Source organism: Pseudomyrmex gracilis, unplaced genomic scaffold (assembly GCF_002006095.1).
Source record: "Pseudomyrmex gracilis isolate BER0280 unplaced genomic scaffold, ASM200609v1 scaffold_29, whole genome shotgun sequence".
In the NCBI taxonomy this organism is placed as follows: domain Eukaryota; kingdom Metazoa; phylum Arthropoda; class Insecta; order Hymenoptera; family Formicidae; genus Pseudomyrmex; species Pseudomyrmex gracilis.
Window position 1 is genome coordinate 1,051,252 of NW_018020613.1, and position 10,021 is coordinate 1,061,272.

The 10,021-nt window shown below is 29.3% G+C and overlaps 3 protein-coding genes across 5 annotated transcripts in view; 2 read left to right on the top strand and 1 right to left on the bottom strand.

The window, feature by feature from the left end:
- Positions 1 to 7,533, top strand: part of LOC109852403 (beta-1,3-galactosyltransferase 1-like) — a 14,715-nt gene extending 7,182 nt beyond the window's left edge. The window contains exon 7 of the mRNA XM_020423532.1: positions 7,485 to 7,533. Within this exon, the coding sequence (XP_020279121.1) occupies positions 7,485 to 7,518 (34 nt within the window). The 3' untranslated portion in view covers positions 7,519 to 7,533. The remainder of the gene's footprint in view (positions 1 to 7,484) is intronic.
- LOC109852402 lies at positions 3,742 to 7,112 on the bottom strand. 3 transcript variants are annotated; one of them, XM_020423527.1, is made up of 3 exons: positions 6,616 to 7,112; positions 5,196 to 5,368; positions 3,742 to 4,968 (listed from the first exon to the last, which is right to left on the bottom strand). In XM_020423527.1, exons 2-3 carry the CDS (start codon positions 5,233 to 5,235, stop codon positions 3,743 to 3,745), a joined length of 1,266 nt encoding a protein of 421 aa, XP_020279116.1. In that variant the 5' UTR covers positions 5,236 to 5,368; positions 6,616 to 7,112; the 3' UTR covers position 3,742. The 3 variants fall into 3 exon arrangements, with proteins under 3 accessions (XP_020279116.1, XP_020279118.1, XP_020279117.1); XM_020423529.1 differs by lacking the exon at positions 6,616 to 7,112 and adding an exon at positions 6,141 to 6,202; XM_020423528.1 differs by lacking the exon at positions 6,616 to 7,112 and adding an exon at positions 5,822 to 5,882.
- A 761-nt stretch (positions 7,534 to 8,294) lies between the features above and the next one.
- LOC109852405 (odorant receptor 46a-like) overlaps positions 8,295 to 10,021 on the top strand; it is a 2,667-nt gene continuing 940 nt past the window's right edge. Inside the window, exons 1-3 of the mRNA XM_020423535.1 lie at positions 8,295 to 8,537; positions 8,769 to 9,022; positions 9,442 to 9,920. Of these exons, the coding sequence (XP_020279124.1) occupies positions 8,431 to 8,537; positions 8,769 to 9,022; positions 9,442 to 9,920 (840 nt within the window). The 5' untranslated portion in view covers positions 8,295 to 8,430. The remainder of the gene's footprint in view (positions 8,538 to 8,768; positions 9,023 to 9,441; positions 9,921 to 10,021) is intronic.

Sequence of the window (10,021 nt, forward strand, 5' to 3'; positions counted from 1 at the left end):
TTCTAAACATTCTTCATCTTTGTGTCTTATTTTAGAGATACAAAGAAGAGTTTAGGTTTATTTTTCGTTGGTGAATTACAATATATAAAACGTGTGTATCATACTTGTGTATATCTCTGATTTAGAGAAAAAAGGCTTTTAAAAAATGGCGATTTTATCTTTCTATTTAATGTAAAATTATTTACTTGATTGCGATTCATGTGATTAATTAACGAATAATTAATGTATAACTGAAATCTTTTAAAAAATTTGGAGAAGGGGAACCAGAATTATTACAGGATTTAAACATACTTTGTAATTGTAATTTCTTGTATTTTCCCGAAAAATCTTTTGCATTGTATCTTCTCCAAGATAACAAGAATGTTTTCCTTTCTAAAATTGACAATTCGCAATTGTAAAAATCAAAGAATTGTCAAAATTGCTCGCATGCGACTTTGCAAGGAAGAAGAATAAACATTATATGTGTCGCAGGTTTAAGTCGATATTAGTGCAGTTGACACAAAGTATTTGCCATGAAGAGCAATTGTGAAAGAATGAAGACAGATCGAAGGTTTTGTATGATATTTTTCTATTTAAACCGAAGTAGAGTATTTAAGAGGATACGCTGTCAATTAGATATTACATTATTTACACATTCAATTTTTTCTGCCTCTTTGCATAATACACGTATAAGGGACAGGTTCTTCCTTATCTTAATAACACAAATAATCTGTATTTTGCTTTGCTTCCACGTACTTACACGACAAGTTAGTAATATATATAGATACGACTATATATATATACATATACATATATATATTACTCTCAATATATTTCAAAATCTTTCCTATAACATATACTTATATACGTTTTTTGAACATGTGAAACACATGTACGACGATCAGTATTACGATCATTTTGTACACATAAAAATGAAACTATCTCTTTCAATATCTATAGTAATAAATAAATTTAACTGTTTAAAATTTATTTTTAAATTAATAACAGTTTTCTACAAACTTTCGTCTTGCATTTGAATTAATCTCATATGTTATATATGTTTTAATGAATACATTGTGATTATTACTTTTAAGATAAAATATTGTATTAGTATTGGTTTTTTATATTTTTTATAGACTTTTGACTTTAACCAAATGAGTTTGCAAAAACGTACGTGTTTGTACGCTTTTTTGATTATGTATATTTGCCAAACACATAATAAAAAAACTTTTCTGAAAAATGTTCATTTAAAATTTAGTTAGTTTTGTAATTAATTCTTCGTCTGTTATTGATATCTAAGATTAAAAACAATTTTCACACGGTTATATACTAATAAAAAATTGTAAGTTTACATTTAGACATTATAACAGATATTAAAAAATAAGGGAGATGTAAATTGATTTTTTCTCTAAAAACATATCTGACAATTCTAAATAGTCGAGTTCAAACTATATTGCAATACTCTTTGCATTTTAGAATATAAGTTTCTTCATGGCAAAAATTTCATATGAATATTTTATATATTGTGTTATGTAAAGAATATGTGTGTAACATATTTTTGTATATTTGTAACTTGTGAAAATCAATTCTAAAGAAATTTTGAGTATCTATACTATAAAGATACAAAAAAGGATTAATATTGTTTATAATGTATGTATTGTGTATAATGATAAAAACTTATTTATTTGTTAAAGTCATGCATCTTAAAAAACATTTATATATAATATTAAAACTAAAGCGATAGAAAAAGATTTAAGTAGTCATATTATAAAGCTCCTGAATATTCATTCTGAAATCACAGAATTATGATTTCAGAAGCAAGAAATTGTAAAAAAGTTTTACAATCGTACAAGATTTTTATCTCATGACACAATCAATGAAGATTATTTATTTATAAATATATTTATTAAAACCAGTATAATCGTAAAAAGGAAGTTTTCGGTGAATTTTATTACTTTGAATATGATGAAAACTTGCAAAAACGAATTATTTCGATGTAAGTTGCAGCAAGATAAGAAACACATTTGTGATTTCTCTCTCACTTCTGAAGTTATAAAATTCAATTAGAAAGAATATTCAAGAGCCTTAAGAGCTTGACAGTATAGCCTAATATTTGCTAGAATCTTTACTACAAAAAATATTTAATAAGATCTTATTGTAACGTAGCATCTCAAATAGAATTTCAAAGTTTGTAATACATAGCGTATCATTTGTAACACATTAGGATAATTGGAAAATTGGAAAAAATGAGAAAAAGAGTTTGTGTATAAATTTATATCCATAAACTATTGTACAACGCTTCAAAGTCAACATTCCATATTTCTGACGATGTTTGTAACTTAGCAGCGAGTCGAACTATCGAGTAAAATTATTCTACGGAATACCTAGAGTGGCCTTAGAAACTTTATACTTAGGTTGATCGGATATAAAAAAGACTTATCATTAAAATTTTAAATCAGTACATTTAATGCTAAACATCTAAACGAGTAAAAATAGATATACGTTTGAAAAAAATTTATATTATTCAAAAACGTAAATTATATGATGTGTATCATCACTTTGTGTGACTTTTGTTATTTTTCTCATTTAAAAATAAAACACACTTTACAAACAAAAAAGAATAAAAATAGCACATTGTTCTTGCGACGTGTATAAAATTCTGATTGTACATCATACACAAAGTAAACTGTAGACTTAGATCATGTAACTTAGGTCTTAGATTGCAAATTTTATATGATGCAGTTGTAGTAACATGCTATGATTTATATTGCTACAAAAGCGTGCCTAAAAGCGTGCGCTCTTACACAAGAATGTTGTATGTTTTCGTCTGAGCACATGAGAGGAATTGCATATGTTAGGTAAGACATTTATGTAAGTAATGTTATGTTGCATTTTGAATAAAGAACGAACTGATGCGAAGGTACTGCAAATATCATTTATTAAAATCTTGATAAAAATACCATTATAAGATATAAATCGATATAAAAGATACATCAGTATAAAAATTACATGAACCTGTATAAATCGGTATAGAAACACAAATATATACATACAATGCGGTAAATATTATCTATACAAAAATAGAGAAGAATATTCTTTTGCATAATAACAAGTGTATAAGAATAACAAGTTGATAATCTTGTTATCTATTAAATATTTGCATTTGCATTTTTAATTATAAATTCTATCCTGATATCTCTTGAAATTTGAGTAAACAATTCTTCGACTTTATATATATGTACATGATTTTAACTCTTAAATAAAATACACATTTTGCTTTACAAGCACTTTTACACTTGATTATTATACGGGAGGTTTTACACAATGTTTTCAGTTTGTACAATTATGAAGAAAGAAAATACTATTTTTCACATATTACGTTTGAAAAAAAATACGAAAAGGAAAAATGTAGTCCAAAACCAAACCTTGCAGAGACAATTTATAAACTAACAACGCGAAATTTAGCCTAGGCTTTCATGTTTCAATTTCGCGTTGTTAGTTTTAACTTAAGGAGCCTAAATTCTTCCTTAATTGACAATTTATAAAGTTTTTGAGTATTTTTGCTCAATGTTTTTAAGTATAACTAAAGTCTTTAAGAAAATTCAAGATGTTTTTCTACTCCAAGTGTGGTACTTTTTATGTAATAACTCAACTTTATGTTTTTTTCACGTATATATACAAGGTATACATGTAATTTCATAAATTTTATCATAATGAAATATATATATATATATATATATATATATAAAGACACTTGTGTGTATTAAACTGTACGATGAATTTGAATACGTTTTGCCTTCAATGTAGCACTTATATCATTTACAAGATTACATGCAGTTAGATGACTTATTAATGTATTTATATCATTCGAAGTAATTTTCTCCTTTACATCTTCATTTCTTATTTTGAGTTTGCAAATGTAACTGGTAAGCATCGCTATCTCCATCACGATGTCTTTTTTTTTGACTTCCAACTCCATTATTATTAATTCACATTCTTTTATTTGTAGTGTCAATTTATGATAATATTCTTTTATCATTTCAATTAATGAATTATATTTTAAAAAGTACTCATGTTTGCTTTGATTTTTTACTTGAAGTTTCCATAGTTTTTTTTTTTCGTTTTGCAGCGTTTGATTATACGTGTCTAAACACAATTTCCAAACATATTCGTTTTCATGTATATTAGCTATGTACGAATTAAGTTCTGTTTTGCAATTTTTGAAAGAATTCCGAATAATATTGAATATGTAACGTAAGTCTTGATAATTGCATTGTTTTGTATATTGTTTTATTAGCTTTTCAATTTTTTTACTTAATATTATTAAAGCACTGTGTACTTTTAATATATAATTAAACTCAAAAACCATTTTACATAACTGGATGTATATACTCTGATATTTACTGACAAATATCTTATCTTCTTCTTTATATGAAAAATTTACTATCGATGAGAACAACATATTTTTAAATTTCTTTGTTCTTAATGTTCTCTTCCCTCTTCTTGTCTTTTTTCTCATATTCATAGAATTGTATATTGTAGTGCTGTTTTCTCCTGAATTTAATTTAAACTTTTTAAGTTTGTTTGTTACATGTTTTAAACATTCTCCATCTTTTTGTTGTTTAGTGATATCTAAATTGTCTATATTTTTATTTAATGCAAAGTTGTTTGTTTGATCGCGCTCATGTGATTGATTAATAGATGCATAACTAAAATCTTTCAAAACATCTGGAAAACGAGAATTATTATACGATGTAAACATACTTTGTATTTTTTTATATTTTTCCGAAAAATCTTTCGTATTGCATTTTTCCCAAGATGATAAAAAATAGATTTGTCTTTCGAATTCAACTTTAACATCTTCAACGCTAAGCTTTTTTCTTTCTCGCAATGTAAAATGATTTTTATTTATCTCTTGCTTAAGTAAAACGTTTATTTTTAGAGAGATTTTTTCACATTTTTCTTTTAGTTCTTCTATGAAAGATGGCGCTATAACATTAAGAAAAAAGAATAGTAATTTTTTAAATAATATACACACACATACATATATGAGCAAGTGGTAATATAGTTTTTCTTAATATCTCCGTTATATTTGAATAATAAAGAATTAATTTAAATAGTGAGTTAATCTTTTTTTAATAAACATAAATGATGCATTGCTCTTCAGAAAAAGAATACAACTAAAAGTTGCAAAAATATGTAAAACTCTTTCTTACTTTCAATCCAGGTGTGACGAGTTTCCACATTATCACTCATATTTAATGATTACACTGGTAATCTACCGGTGCTATAACTGATGATAATAATTTCTTTAATTTTTTCTCTTTTTCGTCTCACTTTAATTGTGTCTTCAGCTTTCCAGACAATTCTAAATATTTCGCACGTTAACCTTAAAAAAAAAAAGAAAACAAAATTAAAACTCAAAAGCCAATCACTACTACTAAAATATGCTTTTTTCATTATGTAAAAATAGAATCAAAAAAGATAAAAAGATTTCATGAAACCATGAATATTGGTATACTAAATCAATATGTGGTATACGTAAAATATAATTACTGTTTATTTACATTTTGATCACGTTTTTAGTCTTTAATACATATTAATTATTAAAATAAACTTATCCAAACAGCAATATTATGTAAAAATTATGTTTATTTAACTTTTAAACATTCATAATTGCTGACACATCTTTGCTTTCGTAATTCATTTTTTTTATCTCTAAAGAATTTTGTATTTGTTGTAAAAATACAAGATGAAATATTTTTATAAACTTTATATTTTGTTTCGATTTCGTCTTACAAACATAGATGGTCTATTGTTTAAATTATTTTATCTATCTCACCTTCGGAAAATGTATCTTAGAACATACACTTTTCACGACCTAACATCTGTTTGCAAGGAAAACGAGAAATGGTAGAAATGAGAAACGGTGAAAATTTAAAGTGGCATTATAGTTAGTGATGAGAATTCGACTCGCGCACGCTACCGGTTTTTCCCTTCTACTTACGCACATGAATTCACTGACTTATAATGCCATTTTGAATTTTCACCGTTTCTCATTTCTATCAGAAACGTTAGGTCATGGAAAGTGTATTTTCTAAGATCATTACAATGCATATTTTCATGGCACCGTTTGGAATTTTCTTTATCACATTACTTACTTCTAATCATCATGAGTCTGAGATAGATGATGTTTTCAATCGGTATTCAGGTAAATTGATCGATCGATTTGCCAAAATAACGTCACTGATCGTTTGGAGCAATTTGTATTGTATACACGTTGATAAACATTTACTTTACCACTTTGCCACTTGGCTGGCAAATCGACCAATCATATCGCTTTGATTTACCAAAGCGATCATGTCCCTAACTCTTTCGCTCCGAAGAGTATATGCTCTCAAAACATGAACGTACATATATGTATACTGTGTATACTACATATATATATATATTCTGTATATTACATTTTATTTCACAAGTTTAGAACAAAAACAACGCAATTGTGCGTTGGAAACACTCGGATTTATCGACTTGTTCTTGTCACAAGCAATCACATTTTGCATACCGGAGCGAAAGAGTTAATTGCTCCGGGATTTAATTCGTGTCAAAATTGAAAAGACTATCTTTCAAACTTACGGATGAGAAGTTCTTTCTTCATTCCCGTCGTGTAAGTTTCCATCACATAACAGACACGTGTCAGAAAGGCAGTTATGTTTCGATACACGTGTTCTGAAGGTTACAACTCGGATGTGAGATTTGATGCGTACTGGTGAAAAACGTTGATTCGCGAAGAATATTGTATACAATATTTTATAAAATGTCACTAGAGAAATTTATTATTATTTTAATATCTGATCCGCGCGTTCAGCACGATTCGATTGTCATGACCGAAACACACAAGGCAGAAACACGCGACATTTTTAAATCCAGATGTTTGTCGGGAGGAGACAAGAGAGGTGTATCATGCGCAATCGTACGCCTTGTCTTCTTACAATATGGCTGTGACCACAACAGTCTTTGTTTGTAACCTTGACCCGTACACACAACCCGTACACACAACCCGTACACATTCGTAAATGACTTAATGCAAGGAATGCGAGCAAAATTTGTAAATTTTACTATAACTATAGATTGGATTTACTTGTTTTTTAAAATGTTTTTTGATTGCGATCTTAGCTTCAAGAAAGCGAACGAGAGCAAAGCTTGCTTCAGTTTATGTCGAAGAATCTCTTTACTGGATAGGACTTGAAACACTCACGTGGTTTCAAGCACAGCTCTCATGTAAAGAGTTGAATGCGTCGCTTGTTGTACTGGATTCTCCGAGAATCATCGATCATATGATGCTTCTAATGAAAGATAATAGAGACGGCAAGCTAATAGATGTCAACAATACAATTACATGACAAATAGACACATAAACATTTAAAATATGTTAATCATATTAATTTTCAAAACGAGAAGAGACGCATGTCTATTTTTTTAGTGATTTTTTTTAATAATTACAGAGTTGCGACACATTTGGACGGATGGTCGATTTAAATTGTCACGAGCGGAAACATCCGACGATGTGACGTGGAAATGGAGATGGGACAGCGTCAACAAATCAGTTCCCGAAATAGGAAGTTTCTTTCCACGGTGTCCAGCTGATCAATATCACGATAATGCCGAAAACTGTTTGAATTTGGATCGTGAAGTTTACACTCCGGTCGTATACGAACTGGCTTGTAATCAAAGTCAAACATATGTTTGTCAACCTCGCGAGTCATCAGCTTTGTTTCAGGAAGAATCAGAGTTGAAATTCGGAAATTTTCGCACAATTTCGAACAGATTTAGAAATTCGCGTATTAATGCAAAATCGATGATTCATAGCAACTTTGAAACTCATCCGCGAACATTTAAATCTCTCTACTTTTTTCCCAATCGATATTATTACCCGCGATATCGCGTTCGTTCTGATCGGGAAAAAAAATATTCTTCTGTCGAAACAAAGATCCGCACAGTTATATCACAAGGCCTAGAAAAATCAGACCAAATTGAATAAAATACGTTCAGATACGTATAAGATAAAAAAAAAAAAATAAATAAATAAAACACAAAAAAGAAGAAAAATAACCGTCGAAACATTAATAGCGTCTCTAGCGAAATAAAAGAATGATAGAAAGATTCTAGAGTTCTCAAAATTATTGTCGTGTATCTCGTTAATAATCCAACATGAGATATAAAAATATAAAAAAAAAAAAAATACAATGGGAAAAACACGGATGTTCTGCTAGATTAGAATGTAATGCTATCTGACAATACCGTATATCGTTACGTCGTTATTAATGCAAAAGCACGATTGACTTGAGAAATGTCTCGAGATTCCGAACTGATGACATATAGTATATTTTATCATTGTCAAGAAACAATTTGCCATTGTGTTAGACGCAACAGAAAAAAAAAACTTGGACTATGGACTTATTACCGGTGAACTTTTTTATTCTTCGTTTCTGTGGTGTATGGAAATATCACGAAGATAATAACTCGATAACAACAAATTTTTTTATTTTCTGCTACAGGTAGAATAACTGAAACATAATAATTTGTTGTGCGCGCATTATTAAACTCGCAAATTATTTCCAATAATTTTATTACGAGTATTTGTTGTCATTCATAAATACATGTTACCGTTAAACATATCTTGTTTGTTAGTTAAATTATGAGTTGGTTAAATTATTTTATTAGTTAAAATTATGAAAATTGTAAAATAATTTTTAATAATTTTTCTTTTCTTTTCGCTGATGATACAGATATACTATTGTTATTGTAATATATCTCTTTACAATATCCGAGATAATTCTGCTTGTACGTACAAGAAACAACATGGAAGATTTGATAGACGTTCTGTTTCTCACCTTAACGTACATGACTCTGTGTCTGAAGTACATAAATTTTTCGGTGCGACAGTGCGAATTGCGTGCTTTATTAGATTGCTTCCGTACCGAGCTATGTCAGCCAAGAAATTCCACGGAGAAATCTATATTGAGAAGATACAGTCGCAAAGGTAATTTTGTTGCAAATCATCAGAGAGAAAACCCCGAGAGCGACAGATAGCTGGTTAAGCTGGTTTCAGCGCTACATTCACAAAAGTGATGTGTAAATTCTACGTTAAGCGCAAAGACGCAAACGCAAGTTGCAGATCTTGTGGAACTGACTTATGTTGATCGATTGGCCGATTTGCGATCAGTCAATTCCACGAGACCTGTGACTTGCGTTTGCACTTAACGTTGAACTCGTAAAAAGCTTTACATCCACTTTTGTGAACGTGTCAAGACCGAAGCGGCCGAAATCATCATAAGAAGCTACAATAAAGCGTGGCTTCTCAGATTTCTCTCTGTAGGATATTCTGTAAATTATATTTCCATATATTTATATTTGTATCTCAACTAATTAAACAACTATTCAATTCTTTTGCACGTGAAGCTAAGCAGAATGCTTGTTTGTATCTGTTCATGTGTCAAACGACGGGTCTGCTATTTCTGACGATGCCGCTGCTAACTTCAGACGAGAGACGTTTGCCGTGCAAAGTATATCTGCCATATTCTATCGCGACACTGGTACCCTACGTGTTAACTTATCTTCAGCAAGTCGTAGTTTTTACTTACGGAATAATAATAAACGTTTCCTTCGATTCTCTCGTTTACGGTCTCATTATTCACACTTGCGGACAAATCGAACTGCTGTGCCATCGATTGACGGAAACATTCAAATTTTTTCGGGACATAGACGAAGAAAGAAAAACCGATGCCGCGGAAAATTCCTTTATCGCGGAATGCGTGATACATCATATCTTGATATACAATATCATTCAAAGGATACAGTCGCTGTTCGTATGGACAATCGCTATTTTATTCCTCTTCAGCCTTATCACTCTTTGTACCAGTATCTATCAGATATCCAAAGTAAATTAATTTTACAACTTTTTCTGTAGATTTATATTTAAATATACGAGAGATTTCATAAATACTTATATATATATATATATATATATATATATATATAT

Coding starts and splice junctions, on each gene's coding strand:
- LOC109852402 (XM_020423527.1), bottom strand. CDS start 5,235: ATGAGTGATAATGTGGAAACTCGTCACACCTGGATTGAAA. Junction 4,969..5,195: donor TCGTCACACCTGGATTGAAA/GTAAGAAAGAGT, acceptor TTAATGTTATAG/CGCCATCTTTCATAGAAGAA.